General features: G+C 39.6%; 1 protein-coding gene across 2 annotated transcripts in view; it reads right to left on the bottom strand.

Annotated features, from left to right (window-relative positions):
- Positions 1 to 8395: 8395 nt before the first annotated feature.
- Positions 8396 to 24793, bottom strand: part of Mycbp2 (MYC binding protein 2) — a 263847-nt gene continuing 247449 nt past the window's right edge. For both annotated transcript variants that reach the window (XM_045144931.1, XM_004651034.2), the window contains 10 exons: positions 23236 to 23337; positions 22444 to 22572; positions 21957 to 22089; positions 20442 to 20545; positions 19596 to 19784; positions 18763 to 18870; positions 16320 to 16529; positions 13538 to 13645; positions 12786 to 12951; positions 8396 to 9223 (listed from right to left, as the gene is read on the bottom strand). In XM_045144931.1, coding sequence (XP_045000866.1) covers positions 9108 to 9223; positions 12786 to 12951; positions 13538 to 13645; positions 16320 to 16529; positions 18763 to 18870; positions 19596 to 19784; positions 20442 to 20545; positions 21957 to 22089; positions 22444 to 22572; positions 23236 to 23337 — 1365 coding nt within the window. In that variant the 3' untranslated portion in view covers positions 8396 to 9107. The remainder of the gene's footprint in view (positions 9224 to 12785; positions 12952 to 13537; positions 13646 to 16319; positions 16530 to 18762; positions 18871 to 19595; positions 19785 to 20441; positions 20546 to 21956; positions 22090 to 22443; positions 22573 to 23235; positions 23338 to 24793) is intronic.

Raw genomic sequence — 24793 nt, 5'->3', positions numbered from 1 at the left:
TGACTGCAACAGTAAAGTGTTACTGAGGAGTGGGATTGCTGCTAGACACCTGACTGTGTGGCTCTGGCCTTTTGGAGCTGATTTTCAAGAGGAATGTGGAGGGATTTGAAGCCTTGGCCTAAGAGATGGCTTGAAGTGCTGTAAGCACAGCTTGATGGACTATTTTGGTCAGAGTTGTAAGATCTGAATGCAGTAAGAACTATGGACTGTGAGGTTTGGCTTATGTGGGTGAGAAAGAGCTTTGCTTGGACTGGGCTAAAGGCAGTTTGTGTGAGAAGCTTGCTGTTATGCCCATGTCCTGAGAAGTTGTGCAGGGTTGCTTTGCATAGAACTGAACTTGAATGAGCAGAGGGATATGGCACAGAAAAAATGAAATCTTTGGGTGAACTGTTGCCTGTTCAGCTGAAATTGGGAGATTACAACCTTTGAGAGTGGGCCAGCTGATCTGCACTGGGGCAACAGGAAGAATGTAGACTCTTTTGAAGGGGTCTGAGTGCTCAAGAAATGTTCTGTTCTTCAAAGTCTGCTTTACCCCCCCCCCCCGGATTAACAAATTGGCACCATGTCTGGTATTGTGGTGTATAAGAAATGCTGAAAAGAGGATTATTGAGTTTGCAACACAGTCTTGTGTCTTGGCATGGGCAGTGTGAAGCAGGTTTGTTGGATGCCCTCATGGAGACCTCATGGAGTCATGAGGATGAACCATGAATTGCAGTAGAGACCCAGTGGAGATGCCTGGACCACAAGATGGCTGTTAAGAAAAGCTGCTGGCTCTGATGAAGTTTTCTAGGACTGTGAGTAGCCTACCTGAAGTGTGTGGGGGGGGGGCATGGAATTGGAAGTCCAGAGACTTGTTGGTGGTTAGAGTTATTGAACTGGGAGATTTGTCACTAAATATAGTTGTTGGGCTTAGAGCTCCAGAGTTTGGTATTTGTCCTGTTTAAATCATGTATTGACTGGATATTTCTTTGCTATGCCCAATGCCATCTTTTGCAGTGTGAATGTTTATTCTGTGCCATTATGGATTTTGGGAGGGGATTTTTTTGGTATTATGGCTCAGTTAAAAGATCTTGCCAGTGTTTGGCACACTCTCCTGTTGTTATTGCCCACTTTATGTTGGCCAGTGGGTGATGGCCACCCTTTCCTCATGCCATCGTTTTCCCTGCCATGATGGAGCTTTCCCCTCTTTTTCCCACAAGCTGCTCTTGGATGGGTGATTTCTACCAGCAATGTGAACCTGACTGCAACTCTCAATGACTACACCCTTACCATCACTTGTTATTTGTTTCCTTAATAATTGCCATTCTGACCAATGAAGGGGTGGAAATGGGAATGGTGCCACTCACCATCACCCTTAGGCACTCACTAGCAACATTCTTGCTTTCTATTTCAGCAGTCTTATTCTCTGCTGGCCTAAAAGTTTTGATTCCAGAGGGGAGGGTGCTTCTGTCAGGAGATGCATAAAACATTCCACTGAACTGCTGAGACTGCTCCCTGGCCACTTTGAGCTCCTGATACCCTTGAGTCAACAGGCTAAGAAAGAATGGACAGTGCTCACAGCGGAGACTGTTCCAGACTACTAGAGAAACTGAACTGCTTCTCCACAAGGGAAGTAAGGAAGCAAATGTCTGGAATGCAGAAGATCTTTTATAGTGCCTCTTGGGCTGGAGAGATGGTTTAGTGGTGAAGACACTTGCCTGTGAAGCCTAAGGACCATGTTCAAGTCTCCAGATCCTATGTAAGCCAGATGTGCAAAAGATGAGGCAAGCACAAGGTTGCATATGCCCACTAGGTGGCACAAGCATCTGGAGTTTGATTGCAGTGGCTGAGGCCCTGGCACATCCATTATCTCTCTCTTGCTCTAAAGTTAAAAAATATATATGGCGCATCTTACCCTGTGATCAAGGTCAATGGGAAACTCCAACAACTCAATCAAAGCAGGGGGGTAAGTGGCAAGACCCTTCAGAAATGAATTTGTGAGTCTCCTATCTAAGTAAAGAACCACAACCTCTTAGGTGCTTGCTGAGGGTACAGGCAATACAGAATGGGTAGTAGAAAAGGTAGTTACATATACCAGCTAAGGCCACATGTCTTGTTACAGAAATCAGGATTGTAATTGCCATGAGTGTTTCTGTCCTTTTTTGTTATGAGCATTGGTATATATGTACACAAATACTGAAATGTTTTTGTTTTTCCTTCCTCTATTTCTCTATTATGTAATAGATATCGACTGAGATAAAAGCAGCACTTAAGGGTTATTAAACCTATGTTTAAATTACTGGATATTAAAGACCTAGAACATTCCTCAAGGGGCTTTGCTATGTATTTTTTGGGGGGTGGGGGCAGAATCATGTTTCTATTTGTATGTGGGATAGTTATATCATGTTAGGTAGGTTTATGATCTTGTTATTATGTTTATTTGGAAACTAAGCATGACAGAAGATGTGGTTTGGTGTCCAGTTGGTAAGGGGTGGACTTGTTAAGTTTGATGTCAACTTGATCAGATTAGGAATCAAGTAAGAGACTCACTACTTGGGTAGGCCTGGAGAGCATTTCCAGGAAGGATTAATGGAAAGAAGAAGTCTTCCCTCAGAGTGGACAGCCCTTCCAGTGGTTGACTATATACAGGAAACTCCAAAAGAACACAGGACCTTTGCCTGGCTGCCTGTACACTCACTGGTGAGTGAGGCTACCTTGTTGCTGATCCTTTGTGGATATAGGAACCAAGCTTCATCAGTCTTCCAATGCAGAATGAAGACCAGCAGCTCTCCAGTAATCCCTTCAGTGCCAGCCTGGGACTGCTGAGTCATTCAGCCTCATGGACTGAGCAGCTACTGGGTTCCCCAACTCTCTAGCCTAGAGACAGCCATTGTTGGACTGCTCAACTCATAACCTGTAATCTAATCTTTTTATAATACATATTCATTTATTGGTTCATTCCTCTAGGGAGCTCTGACTAAACATGGATGAGAAAATATCTCTGTAGTAGAGTGTAGAGTCCTTAGGGCATAAACCAAAAAGTGATATAGCTGGGTGTTGTGGTTTGATTCACTTGTCCCCCATGAACTTAGGTTCTGAATGCTCGGTTCCCAGCTGATGGAGATTTGGGAATTAACGCCTCCTGGAGGCAGTGTATTGTTGGGGGTGGGCATGTGGGTATTACAGCCAGTTTCCCCTTGCCAGTATTTGGCACACTCTCCCTCTGTTGTCTATCTGATGTTGGCCCGGAGGTGGTACCCACCCTCTGCTCATGCTATCATTTTCCCCTGCCATCATGGAGCTTCCCAAGTTTGTAAGCCAAAATAAACCTTTTTGTTTCTCCACAACCTGTTCTTGGTCAGGTGTTTGCTGCCAGCAATGCAAACCTGACTGCAACACTGGGTTTCTTTCTTTTTTAAAAAATATTTTATTTTTATTTATTTGAGAGCTAGAGACAGAAAGAATGAAAGAATGGGTGTACCAGGACCTCCAGCCACTGCAAATGAACTCCAGATACATGTGCCACCTTGTGCATCTCGCTTACATGGGTCCTGGGGAATCAAATCATGGTCCTTTGACCTTGCAGGCAAGTGCCTTAACTGCTAAGCCATTTCTCCAGCCCCCACTGGGTTTCTTAATACTTTCCATTCTTCTTCTTCTTCTGTTTTTTGGTTTTCCGAGGTAGGGTCTCACTGTATCCCAGGCTGACCTGGAATTCACTCTGTAGTCTCAGGGTGGCCTCAAACTCACAGCAATCCTCCTACCTCTTTCTCCCAAGTACTGGGATTAAAGGCATGCGCCACCACGCCCGGCAATGCTTTCCATTCTTATTGGAGGAATAAAGGGGTGGAAACTGGATTGGTATCTATTTTTAGCTTTTATAGAAACCACCACACTGATTTTCATGCTGGCTGCAAAAATTTACACTCTCACTAACAGAGGATAAAGTTCTTTCTCCATACTTTACCCATCATTTGTTGTTATTTGATTTTTTTTTTTTTTTGAGGTAGAGTCGTTATGTAGACTGCTTCTTTGCTCAATTAACAGTTTATTTTGTTTACAAAAGCTTTTAAATTTCATGAACTCTCATTTGTTGATTATTGGCCTTATTTCCTGGGTGAAGTCCTGTTTAGAAATTGTTTCCAACCTTTTTTTTGTTTGCTTTTGTTTTTACAGGGTAGGGTCTCACGCTAGTCCAGCCTGACCTGGAATTCACTATGTAGTTTCAGGGTGGCCTTGAACTCATGGCAATCCTCCTACCTTTGCCTCCTGTGTGCTGAGATTAAAGACGTGCGCCCAGCTAATGCCCATTTCTTGAAGTGTTTCCTTTACTTTTACCTCAGTGGTTTCAGAGTCTTAGATTATTTTTCTTTTTTTTTTCTCAATTTTTATTAACATTTTCCATGATTATAAAAAATATCCTCAGGTAATACCCTCCCTCCCCCTGCTTTCCCCTTTTATGTTGAGGTCTTTGATTAATTTGGAGTTCAATCTTGAGCATGGAGGAAGATAAGGATCTAGTTTCATTCTTCAATATTCAGTTTTCCTAGCACCATTTGTTTAAAAGGCTTTTTTTTTTTTTTTTTAACTTTTCAAGGTAGTGTCTCACTCTATCCCAGGCTGAACTGGAATTCATTATGGAGTCTCAGGGTGGCCTCGAACTCATGGCAATCCTCCTACCTCTGCCTCCCAAGTGCTGGGATTAAAGGTGTGTGCCACTATGCCTGGCTAAAAGGCTGTCTTTTTTCAAGTAAGCATTTTTGTAGCTACCTGGGATTATAGCTCCTGTTCTTTATGTGGGGATAAAGTATACAAATAAATTATGGGGGATGGAGAAATGGCTCAGTGATTAAGGGCTTGCCTGCAAAGCCCAACAACCCCAGTTTGATTCCCCAGTACTCACAGGAAGCCAGATGCACAAAGTGGCACATACATCTGGAGTTCGTTTGTAGTGTCTACAGACCTTGGTGTACCCATTCACTCTGTGTGTGTGTGTGTGTGTGTGCTTCTTCTTGCAAATAAATACATATTTTCATTTTTTATTTATTAGAGAGTAAGAGAGAGTGAAACACGGGGGGGGGGTAAGAATTGGTGCACCAGGGCCTCTAGCCACCAGACACATGTGCCATCTTGTGCTCATGCATCACCTTGTGCATCTGGCTTATGTGTGATTGGGGAGCGAATCTGGGTCCTCAGGCTTTGCAGGCAACCTCCTTAAATGCAAAACCATCTCTCCAGCTCCCCCCCCCCCCGATTTTTTTTAAAGAATGAAATACAGGAATTGTTGCAGTCAGCTTCATGTTGCTTGCAGAAAACAATTGACCAAGAGCAATTTATAGAAGGAAAGGGTTTATTTTAGCTTAAAGACTCAGAGAAAACTCCATGATGGCAGGGCAAAAGATGGCATGAGCAGAGGGTGGACATTACCTGCTGGCCAATATCATGTAGACAATAGCAGCAGGAGAGTGAGCCAAATACTGGCAAGGGAAGCTGGCTATAACATCCATAAGCCCATACTCAACAATACATTGCCTACAGTATTCCCTAACTGCCACCAGCTGGAGATCTAGCATTCAGAACAAATGTTTATGGGGAACACCTAAATCAAACCACCACACTCTACACCTGGCCCCCATAAAATAATAACCATACATGTTGTAAAAATACAATGCATTCTGTCTAATTTTAAAAAGTCCCTATAGTTTTTATCAACCCTACTGATGTTCAAACATTCCCATAGTCCAAGGTCTTTTAACTGAGCCATAATCCCCCCCCACCACCAAAAAAAGGTACAGAATATTCACATTGCAAAAGATGGCACTGGGCATAGCAAGGAAATATTCAACCAATACCAGATTAAAAAAAAAAAAAAAACCAACAACAGGCAAACATCAAACTTTATAGCACTATGTCCTACAACTCTGACCAGTGACAATTCTCCCAAGTCCAATAATTCTAACCAGATATGAATCTCTGGAGCTCCAATTCCTCACCTCCAGCTCAGGTGCTCATAGCCCCAGGTATACATCTGGTGCCAGCAGCTCTCCTTGGCAGCCATCCTATAGTCCTGGCATCTCTATTGGGTCTCCACTGCAACCCATGGTTCATCCCCATGGCTCCACTGGGTCTTTAGGCAGGTAACCCCACAAGCCTGCTTCACATTGCCCATGGCCATTCCCAAAATACAAAGCTGTGTTGTAAATTCAATGACCCTCTCTTTCCTGTATCTGACATATTCCATAGTACCAGGTGGGCTACCAAATTGTTAATGTATGGGGGGATTAAGTCTATTTTGAAGAGCAGGACCCTCTTTCAGCATTCAGGCCCCTTCAAAAGAGTCTGCATTCTTCCTGTTGTCCCAGTGCAGGTCAGCTGACCCAGTCTTAATGGCCTCAGTTGGAAGTATAGCTGATGAAGATTTTTTCCCATTCTGTGAGTTGTCTGTTGGCTGTTTATGGTATGCTTGTACGTACAAATTTTGAGCTTCATGAGATCCCACTGGTTGAGTGTTTAACTTCCTGAGCTACTGGGGTTCTATTCAGGAAGTCTTTCCCCACTCCTATATCTTGGAAAGTTCATCCTATGTTACCGCATTTGTTTTAGAGTTTCAGTTCTTATATTATATTCAGTCCTTAATCCATATGGAGTTGTTTTTTATGCATGGTGGAAGTAGTGGGTTTAGTTTCATTTTTCTTCATGTGCATATCCAATTTCTCTAGCACCATTTGAAGATGCTGTTGTTTCTCTAATGTACAATGTTGGTTCCTTTGTTAAAGATCAGGTAGCTGTAGTTACTTGAACTAAAGCCTGGATCTTCTATTCTGTTACACTGATCTATAGGTCTGTTTTTGTGCCAGTACCCTGCTATTTTTATTTCTATGGCTTTGTAGTATAATTTGAAGTCAAGCATGGTGGTAATTCATGAAGTGTATCTCTTGCTAAAGTCATTCTCTGTTGGAGAATCTGTCTTACTTTTTAGAAGGTAGGGAGACCTGAGGAGATAAACCATCCCTTGCCGTTCATCCAAGGCCCAGGTGAAACCACAGAGGGATTGGTGAGATGAGCAAGAGTGCTGTTTCCATGGTAAGACTCACAACCTGTGCCAGGGTGAAGGAGACAGACACTGAGGATACTCAAAGCAGAAATCCAGAAGCTCCTAAGAGCTTTTCACTGAAGTAATCTTAAAACACCCACCATGAACTCAGGTAATTTTGTGGAAGAGGTGCCGGAGTCTAAGAACCATATCCAGAGGCATTCCTCCCCTCCTCAATGGCTGAATGCTGCTGTCACAATTTATAGCCCATAACCCCATGGGGAATATAAGCAACCCCATTAAGGAGGGCTCTTAGTGGAAGGGGGCAGGGAGGAGGGAAATGATGGTACCAACACATGATGTGTTCATACAAAGTACATGCCTGGCTTGCCCCACAGCTGGTCCTTGCTGTGCAGTCAGCCCAAGAGTGGTCCTAGGGCTGCAGCCACAGTGTTGGTAGTTTACGTATTCCAGTCTGACGTGTCATCTCCAACCTTGGAGAAGTTGTTCGGACCTCTCCAAATGGGATTCCAAACATGCCTGAAGTAAGCACTTCCTCACCCACCCCAGAACAGGCCCCAAACACGCCGGTAATCCTTCCCAGGACTGAGGACACAGGTCCGCAACACACTGTACAACTCATCTGTTCTGAGTGCAGTTTTTTTTAAATATATATTTTAAGTCCCTTTAATGCAAAGATTGGTTTAAACTTTTCATAACTGCTTAACAAAAATATTATTGAGTTAGTCAGTGACTTATAATCTGGTTTAGGATGATGGATTATAGATCAACAATTTGGTAATTTTATGATTCAAGTGGAAAAAAGTGAAAACAAGCCAAACAACAACTACAGGAAAGCTCTACCTAAGCACACTGTAGTCTATAGACAGTAAGGCCTAGGTCATTAGTTTACAAAAGTTCAAAAGGATTTTGGTTAAGAAGAAATAAGCAGGTTTACTACAACTGGAAGGCTTTCTTGTCTTTGGCATGTATGTTTATGACAAATGTATTTACGGATATATATTTTCATAATTTTCAACCTAGTGTTTAATGTACTTCATCACTACTCTTATTTTCCCACAGTAATGAACATTATGGCTCTGTCCCCAGTAAATTTATTACCAAATAACCTTGATTGGGTTTTTAGACTTTAAAAGCTGTTTAAAATTGTTTCTTAAAAAAACACTTTATATTGGGGTTGGGGAGACGGCTTAGTGGTTACAGGCACTTGTTTGCAAAGCCTGCTGGGCTGGGTTTGATTCCTTAGTACTCATGTAAAGCCAGATGCACGAAGTGGCGCATGCATGTGCAGTGGCAACAGGCCTTGCTGTGTCCATATTCACTCTTTCTGTTCACAAATAAAAAAATCACCTCACACAAATGTTAGGCTTTATCACTGTATAAAAATGTACAGTGGCTTTATTGACATGTACATTCCAACATGTTTACATCTGCAAGATAATGAGGCACACTCAGTATTGCACTTCATTAAAATTTCAGGCTCAAACTTAACCTAGAAGTTTAAATGAAATTGCATTTGTAATTTAGTAATTCTTATACAGGACAAACATTGATATCTTTATATACAATGTGATGCTTATTACATTTATATGCCATCCTAACACAATTTTTTTTTAAATAACAGTCTAGGAAATAAACCAGAATATTCCTTTCTATCCCCACCCGTGATGCAATTGTACAGGATTACAAAAAGGCAGTATACAATAAACAATGATTATTTTTCTTTTTTTGCTTGAAAGCCAGCATCATTCTTAGTCCATGAGTATGGTGATTCTTTTATATCAGTTATCTATAAATGTCCAATGCTTCACAGGCCAGTGAAGGTAACGGCCACATGCAAACACCTCACAAGTGTGATGTTTTGGTTCATAAGAAGATAAACCAAAACAATGGGGAGGCATTCCACAGCCAGGGCGGTGCGCCTGGTACTTGGCATCATCCCGCACCGTGGATGCTTCATTTTCATGGATGTACAAATGGTCCCATTTGTATCCTGAGCAGAGTTGAAACTTTACTGCATCCTTTTACTGGATGAAGGCAACTTTTCCCTCTGTAGACAAAGGATCTGAGTGTTCTAAAAAGTGTGAGCATTTCTGCACACTCCACACCCCAGAGCAAACTCCTCCCCGGTGGGTGGATGAACAACATGGAGCGGACATTCAGTTCCTTCTAACTGTTTGCCTTTGGGACCTGTGCACATTTTGAAGAAGGCAAAGGAATATTACCTTAAAACAAATGCATAAACTTCATTTAAATAAAATCACCGATAAGTAGCTCAAAGAAATAACATGACTATGGATACATAAATTTAAATAATTTTTTATTTCAAAAGCAAAAATGTTCTCCATGCAAACATCAACATAACAGATATCTAGCATCCTGTCTAGATAGCAATGGAGCTATGGGTCCTTTTCTAGTAATAACTTATTTTAAAGAAGACCAATGAGCAAAAATCCCTCAATTCAATTTAGTAGAATAATATTCTGCATGGGAAAACAGCTTTTATATGACATTTTCCTATAAGTAAAAGCAAATTTAAGTATAAATTAGTCATGTTAGGGGCTGCAGAGATGGCTCAGCAGGTAAAGGCCCCTGGATGCAAAGCCTGATAGCCTGGGTTCAACTCCCCAGGACCCACATAGAGCCAAATGCACAAAGTGGAGCATGTGTCTGCAGTTACTTGCAGTGGCAAGAGGCCCATTCTCTCTCTACCCAGGTGGCAAGCATGTTACTGACCAATCCATCTTTCCAGCCCTTTAACTTTTTAATTCTCTAATGATCACAGAAATCTAAACGTTATCAACAAAATGGATAAATAATGGAAGCAAAATTAATCTAATTTTTGTGATTCTCAGACTGCTCATCTATAAGATAGTCACGACAATATGGTGTGAAGATTAAGCATCCTGGCACCAAGATGGTCAGCATAAACTATAGAAATGGACAGATTATGTAACAGCTTGAATATTCTCATGGCCCTAACATTCATGAACTGAAATGGGTTAGGGGGTGGGGCTTTAGGGAGAGACTAGGTCGTGAGAGTGGACTGATGTCCTTGTAAATAAAAACTCGACCTGAAAGGCCCTTGTACCTTCCCCATGGGAGGACACAGCAGGAAAGCTCTATGAACCACAGTGGGCCTTCACCAGACTCTTGTCTGTCAATACTTTGACACCAGGCATCCTAGCCTTCAGAACAGTTCTGCTCCAGTTCGCTAATGAACAGATCTCACTGTAAATGGATCAGCCAAGGCCAGTGTCCCAATTTCTCCAGGCCTCAATTTCCATTTGTGAAGGAGATAATACTCTCTCTGCCTTGGAGGTTACAAAATCTAAATAAGAAAATGTTCATGAAAAAATGCCCAGGATGAATACTATTTAGTTCCTTCCTTCTGCCTACTCCCTAACTCTTCTGCTGGCTCACTCCTGTGATTCATAACCATTTAAAGGACAAGGTCCTCTTTGTCTGATTCATTGACATTCATGCACATAGACACCTTGTCGTCCTCTGACCCCCTCTCTCAGTCACCATTCCAGCACTGTGTTCTTTCTAGCTTCCTCATTTCCGGTATTGTTTTAGGAGAAGAAACTTTCTTTCATTAGCAAAATTTGTTTTTTCCCTGATGACATTGCTTGTCTTGAAACTTCCTCAGCTCCTCCCAGGGCATAAGGCCAAGAAGCAAGATAGACTTTCTCCATTTCCCATTTACTTCTAGACCATGACCTACAACTTTCACTGAATATTCTTTTCCCCTGGAGCTCAGACCATCTTCAGGAATGCCGGCTGTCTGACCCCTTCATTTGTTGACCTTAGCCCACTACGCCTCCGAATCATGTCCTGTCTCTAATCCGCCTACCACTCACAACATTCCAAATTTGCTTCTTTAAAAGTCTGCCACTACTTAGTGGTTGAATTTTTTTTTTAAGAGGGATCAGTATAAAAGTTTTTATTTGATACAGGAAAAATGGCAATATATGCCACATAACTTTAAAATTTTAAGGAATTTTTTGTAATTAGAAATCACCTCCTGGCCCTCCCATCCCTATCATTATCTTACCCTCATATTCTTTTTATATTTTATTGTGTATTTTCTAATGTTTCTTTATGCAAATATAGTGAATAAGAATATAGTCTCATTATCCCCTTTCTTCTAAAAGGCAGTGTAGCTGGGCATGGTAGTGTACACCTTTAATCCCATCACTTGGGAGGCAGAGGTAGGAGGAATGCCTTGAGTTCGAGGCCACCCTGAGACTACATAGTTAATTCCAGGTCAGCCTGGGCCAGAGTTGAGACCCTACCTTGAAAAACCAAAAAAAAAAAAAAAAGGTCGTGTAGTTTATATACTAATTTGTACTTTGATTTTTTTCATTTATACTATGATCCTAGAGATCTAGTGCTATCATTAAAAAACAAAAACACAGGGCTGGAGAGATGGCTTAGCAGTTACGGTGCTTGCCTGCGAAGTGTAAGAACGCTTTTTCAAATCTCCAGGTCCTGCGTATAGTCAGACGCGAAAGTGATGCAAGCAAGTAGGCATACCATCTGGAGTTTGTTCACAGCGACTGAAAGGCCCTGACACGTCCATTCCCTCTCTCTGTCTGCCTCTCTCTCAGAGATATAATAATAATGATGATGATAATAATAATAATAATAATAATAAAACAAAAACAAACAAAAAGACAAAACTCCATTCTTTCTTTTTTATGCTTCACAGTGCGTGGTATTAGCCATTCCCCTACTGGGTACCAGCAGTAGTTAGAGACTTTCATCTTCCTCGTGTGAGCAGCACAGCCCCGACCCGACACTGCTGCCGGGCGCTCCGGCACAGGGCCTACTTGCACTCTCTGGCCAGCTGTGGGAGGGAGGCGTGCTTCTGAGCTTTCACAAAGGTGCAGATAGATCTGTTGTGTTCTTGATTTTTACTATTTACAGGCACAGCTCATGTAAAATTCTCCTCTCAGGTACATCTGTATCTCCATACATGGTCATTTTCATAAGTGACTCTGAGCCTCCAGATATCTTTCAAGTTTTTCAGGCTCTTGGGTTTCACGCTCCTTCGCCTTACTAGACCCCTCAGTCAGGCCTCTCCCCATATTCACAGTGGCTCTTTCTAAGCCCTTTGCTTTCCGGTGCTCACTATGCTGCCAATTCGGCACTCAGACCAAGTCACCTGTCAACTTCATATGACGCTCTTAGTTTTCTTAAGGAACAACTTACAAGCTGGGCCTGTTGTGGAGGCTTGTAATCCCAGCCATTTGGGAGGCTAAATATGAGGACCACAGGTTCAAGGTCTGCCTGGGCTAGAGTGAGTTACCGCTTACCTAGGCAACTTACTGAGACCTTGTCTCAAAACTACAAAACACAAAGGGTGGCAGTCAGTGGTGCAGAACTTCTGTAGTCTGTGTAAGGTCCTATATTCAATCTCCCAATTTACAAAATAAATCACAATGTCCTTTCCCACAGCTTCTGTAACTAATTTAGAATAACAACCCTCACGTGGCACTTCTGTGCTCAGTAGCAACCACTTTACTAGTTTATGCTAGACTTGTTCCTAACTCATGATGATGGCCTAAACTTTCCACTTCCTTCAAAAGGTTGTAAACTGATAATGGTGAAGCAATTTATTTTTTCTGTACTTTAGGCTAGCATGAGTTGGTTTCCTACCATCAGAAGCAAGAGTTCTCAAATATCCTTTAAATAAAATGCATACTGTACAGGTCATAATTATGAATTTAAAATTTCGAAAGCATACCCGCAGGACAGTGTGGGAGTTCTTCCTTAGGAATGCTAGTCATTCTTTGAAAATCGTCATGACAAGCATTACAGAAATGTGTTGTTCCAAAGCAGAAAAAGACAGCCACTGAACAGCAGTAGCGACATTTATATTCCAAAAAGTCAGTTCCATGTTTGGGGCACATCTACAGCACAAGAAGAGAAAGGCACATGATCAGAGGAAAACGATTTCAACTCTATTTAAAGTAGTCACATGTAGAGCTCAGTAATTAATATTTTGAGAGTATTTGAAGCTCTGAAAGATGACCAAAAGACCAATGATATATAGGTTAAAAATTAATAAATAAAGATCTGGTCAAAGCTTCAAGTTTTACTTGTATGATGTACCTGACTTACCAAACTACTTAATTTCCTTGTGAATGTTTACTAGCCTGATGGGTTGCAAATTAACAGTATTTTATACATCTCCCAATCTCATAGATGCACTGTGATGATTTTATTAAAAGTGAGAAAACCTAAACATTTGACTGCAGGTTTAAGAAAATGACATAAGTAACTTTATTCCTTTACCTATAGTAATAATTACATGGAAGAAAAACTTTAAGATGGAAATATCATCCAAAAGAAATAAAACATATGAAACAATTTGGAGGACTTTACAGTGCTAACAAATATCAGAAAAAAAATTGAGGGAAAATCCTGGGTACATGGTCATACTATTATTTTAAAAAGACAACTTTGACTTTTGGAAAAGTGTGTTTTTCTGTTCACCTGAGCCCTGGATACATCCGAACAGGCTCCGCAGATGAGCTCTCGGGGGTCGTAATCATCCCCTTGTCCCGCCTCAGCATCACAGCGAGCTTCACCACCAAAATATGCCTATGGAGAGACCACATTTAGATGAAGACCTGGCGATACAGGATAGGTACAGTAAAAGGAGGACCAGGAAAGTTCAAGACTACTGTCATCTGTCAGCCACTCTCTCACAATACCAAGTGGACATGTACCCTTACTGCTCGTTATGGGGTGAATGACAGTAAGAAATGAAGCTACTTCAATTCTGGAATGGACACATGCTATCAGAAGGTAATTCACACATTATGCTTCAAAGGAAAATGATGACAAAAATGTGTCACATTCCAAGCAAACATTAAGAATAAGCATTACTTAATAATTGCTAATTACTAATGCTTATTCTTGATGTTTTTTATAGGGCAAAGTTAGAGTAATTACTGTTATTTTTAAATATCAACAACATATTTATACTTTTATTACTTAAATATGTGCAATGTATATGATTAGTACAAATTATTAATTCCAAGCTTAATGAAAATGGATCGCATAATTTTTACAAAGAAAGGCAAATGAAGTAATCTTATATACTCTACTGTTCAAGAAACTACATTATATTCAGAGCCTTAAATTGTGCCCAATATAGACACATGAAGAAATTATCACAATGGATGACTGATTTATATTTTTCTGGGCACAGAATAAATGAGGTCAAGAAATTGGGACAATTTGCATACACATCACATCCATAATGAAAAAGCTAAGTCAAAATTGGCAATATACAAGCTGGGTAAATATAAATCAATTATCTGAGCTGAAAAAGCAGTTCCAAAGACAAACTCCATTGATGGAGAGATTAAAAACCATCCTCTCCTAGCTAAACTTGGTACTATAAGTATTTCAATTTATCCTGGGCCTACTTGTTTGTTCCAGATGTCTTAGTTTTCTGTAACCTTTATTTTGCTTGGCTTCCTAAAACATCTGATGTTACCCCAGGCATGGTATTGGGCACAGTAAGCACACACAAATAATATTTCATTATTTGTAACAATACAGGTTTTTACAAATGTACACTCTTGGGTCTTGTGTTGGGTGAATGAAGGTATATTTGTCTGCCTGTCTGCTACCATCTATTTAGCCTTCTTCTCATTGTCTTTATTTTCCTTTTACTGCATTGCAGGACTATATGCCTTTAGTTTGGTCATTCATTCACTCAGTTATTCATTTTCTAGTTAACTTAGTATTTACTAGTGGCAAGTACTGAAGACATAGAAATAAAACAAGCACATACATATTCTTCATCTTCACGAGCTTGTCAAATGGGGCAGAGAGAACTCTGAGCCAATAAACATGATGCAGGCCAGACCAGGCCTACCATAGATGTACGAAAAAGTAACACACTTCTGTTGCAGAGGTACTGGTAGGAAGTATGGGTTCATACACACAACACAGAGAAATCAACTGGAGTTAATCCTAAAGTGAGGTACAGTAGATGTGGCCACACATAGGAGTGTGTATGTACAAAGGCAGGGAGGGCAGTGAGAGTAAACTGTGCAGCAGGAGGAAGAGGATGGCCCATGAAGACTATGAATGAGGTTGGAGGCATCAGTGTCGGTAAACAAACATGGCTGAGTTTGGGGAAGGGTATGTAAAGCACACGGTACACATGGTATTATCTTGGAGATGAGCCTGGGGAGGCAGACAGGACTGTAAGATTATACAGGGAACAACCAATTATATTTGAGATCTAGAAACATTAATCTGGTGGAAGTGTAAGGGAACAAGGAATGGGAGTATAGGAGCTCTGCATTAAGAAATCTAAAATAATTACTGAAGAAAATAATGAGAGTTGCTCGATACATAATAGAAAATAAGGACCCAGAGATTTTCAGAAAGATTTACTGCAGATTATAGACTTGGGGAGTCAAGGATGAGATAAACTGCCAGTGAGAAATTAAAATTTCTTGTAAGAGAACCTTGGATATTTTTAACTAGATCTCAAAAAATTCAGAAGGACTTAACAGTGTAAGTGGCAGGCAAGGAAAGAGATGTACCAGAGGTCACCAAAAATAAGGAGGTATAACTGGGAAAACACGAGGTGGGAACAGTGTTGGAGAGAAGTTTATACAACAACCAACTGCACTGGGCAGATAGGTGCTTATTATTGATGGGAAGTATCCTTTGTACAAAATACTGAAAGTTTCAGAAAAGGTTTATTTAGGGAAAAAAAGTAAAGAAATGAGCTCAATATGAAACACTGTACTAAATTTTCTTTTCTTTTTTTTTTTTTTTTTTGGTTTTTCAAGGCGAGGTTTCACTCTAGCTCAGGCCAACCTTGAACTCATGGCGATCCTCCTACCTCTGCATCCCATGTGCTGAGATTAAAGGCATGCAACACCATATCTGGCAACTTTCTCATTTAAAAAAATTTTTTTTGTTGTTTATTTATTTGAGAGTGACAGACAGAGAGGGAAAATGGGTGCACCAGGGCCTCCAGCCATTGCAAATGGACTCCAGACGCGTGAGCCCCCTTGTGCATCTTGCTAACGTGGGTCCTGGGGAATCAAGCCTTGAACAGAACCGGGGTCCTTTCACAGGCAAGCGATTAATCGCTAAGCCATCTCTCCAGCCCAACTTTCTCATTTTTAACTTAAGCTTAGGATTCAATAATACTTAGAAGTCATCATGTAATTCGAAGAAACTTTTTAATGACATAGACAATCCCCAGTTTTTAGACTGCTTAGTCTAACTTGTAGCATACCTTTCTGCATTTGTAGCAAACGTAATATGCGTATCTGTTCATGGCATAGCCAGCTGGGTCATTATAAAACCTCACACCAGGAGTTGTGATAGCTTCACTCTTATGCAGACCTTCGTATTCCAGTCTCATTAAGGCTTTTCTTCTGACATCCTCATACAGTTCTTTTATTGGATCAAGCAGGTCTTTTAATACAATGTGATTAATTTTGTTCTGAAATAAAAGAATATTCTTTACAAGATATACTTGTTAATGAGTTCAACAGACATTAGTGTACACTGAAATGCCAAGCATGGCACTAGGAGATAACCAGTCAAAAAATACATTCTCTAAAAATCATTATTTAAAAATAATTGCAAATGGGCTGGAGAGATGGCTTACCAGTTAAGATGCTTGTCTGCAAAGCCTAAGGACCCAGGTTTGATTCCCCAGAACCCAAGCAAGCCAGACTATGTCGTGGCGCATATGTCTAGAGTTCATCTGCAGTGACTAGAGGCCCTGGAGCACCCATTCTCTCTCTCTCTCATAAATAAATGAAAAATCTTTCCCTCTCTCTCATAAATAAAACATAAAATATAAAAAAATTGCAAAGTCCTCACAAATCTGTTTGGCCAAAAGCAGAAAAAAAAATAAGAGACATGTAACCTAGTGTACAAAATTTCCATTTTTTGGCTTCATATTTGCTGAGTCTGAAACATATCATCTTCCGTATGAGCAATTCTGGGAGCAAAGGTCACCTTGGTGCCACACATGTGACAGACATGCTCTGTGTGAGATGCCACATGTGTGTTCTGGCTCCTTCGTAAAGAGGCAGAATGTCAGGTGACAGAGTTGAGCACATTAAGTGTTTTCTATGCCATCATAATGTACCTATGTCCAGGTTCTTAATCTGACTTTTCTGTGGTACCATATGAGAAGCAAGAACAAAATCCTGTCATACTTTTGATTATACGTTAGTCTAAATAAGCAAGGCCTATGCTAAGCCTTTCTATCAGCCTGTAAATAGGAAGACAAAACCAGAAAGAAAGTAAGGCATGGTGTCTCACATCTGGATCCCAGCCTTTGGGAGGCAGAGGGAAATTACCATGAGTTTGAAGCCAGTCTGGCCTACAGAGTGAATTCCAGTTCAGCCTGAGGCAGAAAAACAAAACAGGGAGCATGTAACTGGATAAAAAGGAATAACTGATAGGGAGGACATTGTTACATTCCTTAACAAAAGTGTGTGTGTGTGTGTGCTTTGTGTGCACACATGAATGTGAAAGCCATCCTCAGGAACACCATTCATCTACCTCCTTTTGGGACAGAGTGTCTGACTGGCCTGCTGCTTACCAATTAGGCTAGACTGGTGGATCAGGAAGCCATGGGGATCCTTCCGTCTCCACTTCCCTAGCACTGGAGTACATGTCTAGCATTTTTATGTGGGTCCTGGGGATTGAACATGGGTCCTCTTGCTTGTGAGGTAAGCACTTTAGCAAATGAACCATGTCCTTAGCCCAACAAAGATAATTTATAAATCATTATTAGCTTTTCAAAACAGCTCCTTTCTTTGCTTCCTAACTGTCAAAGTGTGTCAAAATGTCAAGAATTTCCCCCTTATTGTAAGAATCCAGTGTCATTGCAGGTCAAGATTACAATCTTAAATAGCAGGTCTCAAGACCTACAAGCATCACAGGGTCCTTTTTCTCTTGGGTAGTCACTCCTGGTCATGCCATGTGTTTCTTTTAGGGGGTCTGACAATAGTGACACATCATTAATAATGATGTTTAAATGAATTTAAAAATATTTAATTGAGAGGAAGAGGGAAAGGGGGATGGGGAGATAGAAAAAAAAATGGGCATGCCAGGGCCTCTAGATAGTGCAAATAAACTCTTGATGCATGTGCCCCCTTGTGTATCTGGCTTGCTTGGGAAATGGGGAGTCAAAACTGGGTCCTTAGGCTTCACAGGCAAATAAATGCCTTGACCGCTAAGCCACCTCTCCAACCCTAAATGAATTTTTGTGCTGTATATATAATTCAATTTAGCCAACTTTTAATTGACAATATCTTTTGTCTAATAACTGGCAAACACTGAAGCACTGAGCTAGACCTCTAACCCAACAATAACTGAGGCAGGTCTCAATCAAGTGTAGACTGACCAGAACTCACTCTGTGGCCCAAGCTGTCCTTGAAACCACAGCAATCTTTCTGTCTCATCCTTCATAGTGCTGAGATTAAAGGCATGATCTACCATGGCTGACTATTTTAGCTGTTTTCCAAATGTACTGCAGCATCTAGATAGACTATACTAATTTCAGGTACCACTCGATGAGCAGGCAAAAACCAAGGGGAGCTGATCATGAAGACCAGACATGGAAGGATGGCAATAGCTGCTGGTGACTTTACTTAAGAGAGATAAAAATAAAGATGTAAAGAAATAAAAAAGGCAATTTCAGATTTTTTCCACACCTTGCAAATGGGACAAGATATAAATCCAAAGGTTATCCTTGGACCAAGCCATCTGTTCTCCAAAACGCGCCGACAGCACTGCAAGTGGAACACGTGGCTGCAATCCAGCTTAAAGAGAGAAACCAGAAGATCATGAGCACATGCAGTCCTGGCAAACACTGGCGCAGCTTGGAGACTATTCACCATAGGCATCTACTATAGCAGGCAAGAGAAAAATCAAGCAATTTAGTATAATGCAATTTTAGCACTTCTTTTTATTCATGAGACATTATTAACTAGGCTTTTAATTTCTTCTACTTTTGCTATTCATGTATTAATGGTACCTATATAAAAACAACCTATATAATGCAAGCCAGGATACAGAGAAATAAGAACTTATACCATTAGTTATCTGATAGAAAGAAATATAAACTACCAATTTAAAAGAATAAGTTTTTGGAGAATATTATCCTACATTCAATTACAAGGACTGATAATACATATAAATAAATGTCAAAAGTTAAAAATCTAGTTTATCAAATATAGTAGCAACTTCTGTTATATACTGTGCATGTATTGCTCTTTATATAGATCACTTACAGCCTACAAAATATTCTGCATTTTAAAATTAAGAAGAGACTAGCTACTTGATAATCTAAACATTTCCTAAAATTTTATATGTAGGTTTACAAAAAACACAAATTAAAAGCTGGGCACACAGAACGAGAAAAAGAACATGAAGTAATAGAATTTGCTTCTCGATATATTAACATGTGTTCATAGGACACTATTTTTGCTCAGTGACATCTGTTTCCCCATGTTAGGATGGAGACACGTTTAAAAGCTGAGGCAACCTGAATGGCCGGAGCTGCGGAGAGCGCTTCAGTGAAGCAGACCATGCACATGTCGTCGGCGTCTTGTTTGAGCGCAGTGGCATTTTTATCACAGCCATGCAGGCACGGTAAACAGTGTTCTTCATTTTTAACACCTCCACAAGGATGGCCACAAGGATGTGTCTTACTACAGGCTATCTTAGCATATTCCTAGGAAAGATGAATTACAAGGATACTCAGTGTCCAGGTAACTGTACTTGTTATAGTGTTTTGCTCAAACTACTCTCCCATAGAATTATCAGTGCTTGTTTTTCTTTTAATTTAAGTTTAAAAATTTCATTGCACAAAGATGAAATGCTTCACTGATGAACAGTGAATTTTAATTTGAATCTGTCTGTTGTCATGCATTATCATGAAGCATCTTTCTGATGTAGAATCTCCCAATCATCAGCGCCCTTGACAAAACAAGGGCCAAACACAAAGGGAACCCCAAGCACCTCATCCTAACTGGGTTGCTTGACATAGGCATATACATGTTTGACTCAGAAAGTCTCATATACTAGAAATTTACTTCAGGCAAATAAATGAATAAAGATAATGAAACTGAGGTCAGCTATCTTAACTGCTTCTAACCCAAAACTAGAAATGTAATACCCACATCACAGAGATAAGAAACAGCCTGACTCACACTGGGTTTGCACACTTTACCTGATCCTTGCCCAGCTGTGATAAAGCATTTCTCACTTGACAAAGGGAAACTGGGCTGAGGCACAGCCACGGCTCTTACTACTTAAATGAGACCAGGTATTCTGTGGGAATAGGTGCTCTTTCTCCCAGGGGAGAGCCTGGTTTTAATTGTTCACCCACCTGACAGTCGGCATCAGAACAAACACTGCCAACAGCGGACAGCTCTGTTCCACTCCTGGACCCACAGAAGCGGCATGCTTCGGAGCTGCTTGTGGTGGGTTTGCCTAGGTTCAAGCAGAAGAAAAAGTCTTTCTTAAGTGCATGGATTTTGTATATTGAAACACAGTAACTTTTGATAAAGCCCAATGAGATTTGTGTTAGTTACCAAGGGCTGCATGATGTCCTAATTATAAAGTAAATAATCTAAAAAGTGGATAAGAAACTAAAAGAGTTATCTAAGTCCAAATAAACTTAACTGGTTTATACTATTTTTTTTTTTTAGTAATAGTCAAGACATGTAGTCAAACTAGCAGATCAAGCAGATATAGCAAATCCTTCACTCAAAATGTATTAACATCAGACAAACATGTTAATTAAGGAATTAAGTCAAAGTATCCAGAATAAAAGGCAAATTTTGATTAATTTTGTTATACAAAATTATATGACATAGAACAGACTCTATGGCCTCTGAGAAACAGAAATCTCTATCCCAGGAGCTGTGCAATTTGTAAAGGACGTTAAATATGGAACCAAATCCACAAAATAAGAGTAGAACAAGAGGAAGAAGGACAAGACTTGAGAATAGCAAACTAAGCTCACTTTTAAACCCAGTCACACAAATTCTAATTGATTCTAATTTTAATACCAAAAGATTAAATTCAGAAATCATTACAGAAGAATATTTTTCAAAAAAAAGTTTATATCATCAATTACAAGGATGGTTCAACATCCCATATTAATGCAATACAGAAGAAAGACAAACCAGCTTTTAAAACAAAGTTAAATCAAAACTGTTTTAGAGAGAAATGCTTCCTAGATACATATAATATACATTTTTAAAGTTTTTTGAGATAGGGTCTTGTTCTAGCCTAGACTGACCTGGAATTAGTCAGAGGCTGACATCAAACTCACAGTAATCCTTCAACCCTAGCCTCCTGAGTGCTGGGATTAAAGGCATGCACCACCATACCCTGACATAATTGGCTTTTTAAAGTAATGCCTATTAATATTTGCTAATTATTATAATCAACGGAAGGATAACATTCAGAAAATCATGAGAAGTACTATGTCAATAAAATCCCCTGAAAATATCACATGAAGTCTGACCAGTAACAAACATCTTAGTGATCACACACAGCAGAAGTTCATCAGCAATACTGTTTCACAACTATTTTCCACTCATTTGTGTGGGCTGAACACATATTACAATGCAAGTAGTAAACTGCCTCACTTTACAAGTGAGAAAATTGGAATCCAGAAGGGTTAAATGGCATAAGGTCACAGAGTGGCAAATCAAGTTCAAAAATATATCAAGTAAACATAATTTAGACAGTAGTCAAATGCTACCATTAAGCTTGAGAATATCACTCAGAATCATTTACATTAGAGCAATAGTATCTAGTTTGGTCAGAATTTTGTAGGCATGATTCAGCTTCACTCTTTCTTATGGTATGACTCAGTCTTTAATCTTCTTACCTGTGTGTTCTCGGAATTCTACCATTGCCTTCATTGTTTTGGAATCAGCCAATGCCATCAACCAAAACAATTTGGTTCTACCGCAACCTTCATGAAGGTCAACCTTTATAGCTTCTTCTTCTTCTTTGAACACCTATTGTTTCATTGAGACAAAAGAAAAATATATGGGTTGATACTGCTGTGCAGAAGTATAAATTTGGTTATTAAATAATAACCAGTTCTTTATATAGCACTGTAAAATGTTCCAAATGTTCTCTTTAATCTTCATAACAGCTCTTCTTGTATAATTGTGGAACTTAAGACATGGAAAAGTTAAGCAATCTGTTCAGTTTACAGCAGATAAGTGAGACAGTGGGAACTTAATAATGGTCATTAACTCCAAAGTCCATTTTCTCCTCCATTCTTTCCCACATTATTTTGTTCAGACTTCTCTTAATGTACTTCATGCTGTAGCCCCTGGCCTGGATATGAAGGCAGGAACCCTCACCTGTCTTTGATGAGTCTTAGTTCGCCGATGAAGATGAAGGAATCTGTCACAGTCAGTACACAGATTTCCGCAGATGTTGCATAAGATGATAGCTGCGGTTTCACCATCATCATGGTTATCGCACATAGGCTGGAATAAGACAGTGCCACATGGTACATCAGACTGACAAGAAAGCCTCAAACTGAATGTAACTAGTGGGCTTATGATATTAACAGACTGGTTTTAAAGTTTATTATGAATTTTAGAACCTGGATATTAGAAAGAATTACAGTAATTATACTAAACTGAAAATCTTTCAAAACGATTCAGCAATAGATCGACTGATGTAGGTTCAATGATTAATGATATGAGCATTATACTTGGTTCAGTGATTTCATATTTTCTGAATTTACAGCCCAATATTCTATATGCTAAAGGAGTAAAGAGTTAATTAAAAAAATTGACCACTAATATGGAAATATTGAAAGGAACTATATGATATCTTACATTCCAATGAACCTACTGAGCCTATTTGAATCTGTGAATCTTGGATCTGTGAAGAGGGTACGTCACATTGATTCTCTTACTGCTTTACATTCTCTTTGTCAAAATAATAACTGTACTTTACTATAAAATCTAGATACAGAATTTGGCTACATATTTGATATGCAAACATGAGTCAGAGAAGGAGAAAGCTCTTTATACAATTAAATGAAACCTTCTAAAGTGTCTAGTAAGTGAAACAGATTTGTGAGACGAAAATAACTTGTCATTGAATAAAAGAAAATTGTGGGAGAACAACTGTGACCTTACCATTTGTTTTTGTTGTCCATCCTTTCCCATCCATCTCCCTGAGGAGAGGCGGTCTACATGGTCCTGGTCCAGTACACACAGGGAGGCCAGAGCAAGCCAGAGCTGTGGAAAACAAAGGCTGCTTTACCACCAAACATCTGGGAGAGATCTATAAAAGCTGACTGTCTGACATATGTAAATAGCACAACAAATGCTGGGTGAATTAGAGAATATGCAGATATTTAGAAAGATATAGTACCTGGCACACAAGGTCACTCACTACCATGTATCATACAGTAGGCATCCGTGGGACAGGTAGATGACCACCCTGTTTTCTATCTGACATGAAGTTGTCTTTTAGCAATATACTAGGTAAATCAATTCATTTATTGGAATAAGTGAATTTTTATATTAATATTACTATTATTACATATTAATATTTATTTGCCTATTGTATACTTTCCTATCTAATGTCATCAGCTTGAGGTACTGAATTTCCAAGGAGTTGGTACAACACCTATTTTGTTTCACAGAGTCCCTTGAATAGTTGGATTTATATTAAATTATTCTTACTTCCTCAAAGGGTCTACCACTACACATGGTATACTTTGTCATAAATAAATGATAAAGTTTAGAACATTATCTTCAAAAATAGTTTAACAGGGTAAACTTATACAGAATGGCAGATCCATTCACTAATGAAAGGTCAAAATTTACTGAGCTGGTTCAACTCTAAGGAGTATGTGTGAATATCACTGGAGATGGAGAGCAAGAGATGGGAAAATTGGGATGAGGAGATAGAAAAAGTATGCAGGGAAAAAGGGAGTACAGAATGAAAGAATTTATGAGGGGCAGAAAAGGAGTATTGCCAAAACCTCTTTCTTCAGGTGTCACATTTCACTGCCAGATTTCTTTGCCCTAAGGAAATAATTCTCTTCCTTTTCAGGCTTCTGAGAACTAAAACAAGCATTTTTCTTAGTTTTCACTTCTTTCTAATGTAGTCACAGTGACTTGCTTCTACAAAATCTCCAATCTCGTCTGGAACAAAATAGTACACCACATCTGGTAGGTTAAAACTTACCCCAAGTATCCCACCTGAAGAATGAAATGCCACCTCCTTAATGATTCTAACTGCTTAATATTGACATGCACACTTTGCTTTTAAAAAATATGACATACAGACTCAGTGGGGTAAGCTGCAGAATTTCTCATTAGAAACAACCAGGCCACAGGCAAAGGAGGAGAAAGGAGGTTTGCCTTCGAAGGATCATCAGTCTGTCATAGCATGATGCTAACTCAACTCACTAAGTAAGCTACGGTAAATAGGACATGGAAAAGATAATATTTACACACACAATGTAATTTAATCTTTTCTAATCAGTACATATCCTTAGCTTCCTCAATAATATCAAAAACAAATGGTACAGAATAAGTAACAGTGAGCAGGATTAACTAGCATTTTGTCATAAAAGTCATAAAAGCTATTTGTATTTTCCAATAAGTACATTATTTAATTAAAATATGGATCAAGTTGACCTGATCATCACAATGTGTTCCAACCTACTACTAAGAAAGAATA

This window comes from Jaculus jaculus, chromosome 3 (assembly GCF_020740685.1).
Source record: "Jaculus jaculus isolate mJacJac1 chromosome 3, mJacJac1.mat.Y.cur, whole genome shotgun sequence".
Lineage (NCBI taxonomy): Eukaryota > Metazoa > Chordata > Mammalia > Rodentia > Dipodidae > Jaculus > Jaculus jaculus.
Note: the sequence above shows the minus strand (reverse complement) of the source record. Positions and strands in the feature narration are given on the sequence as shown.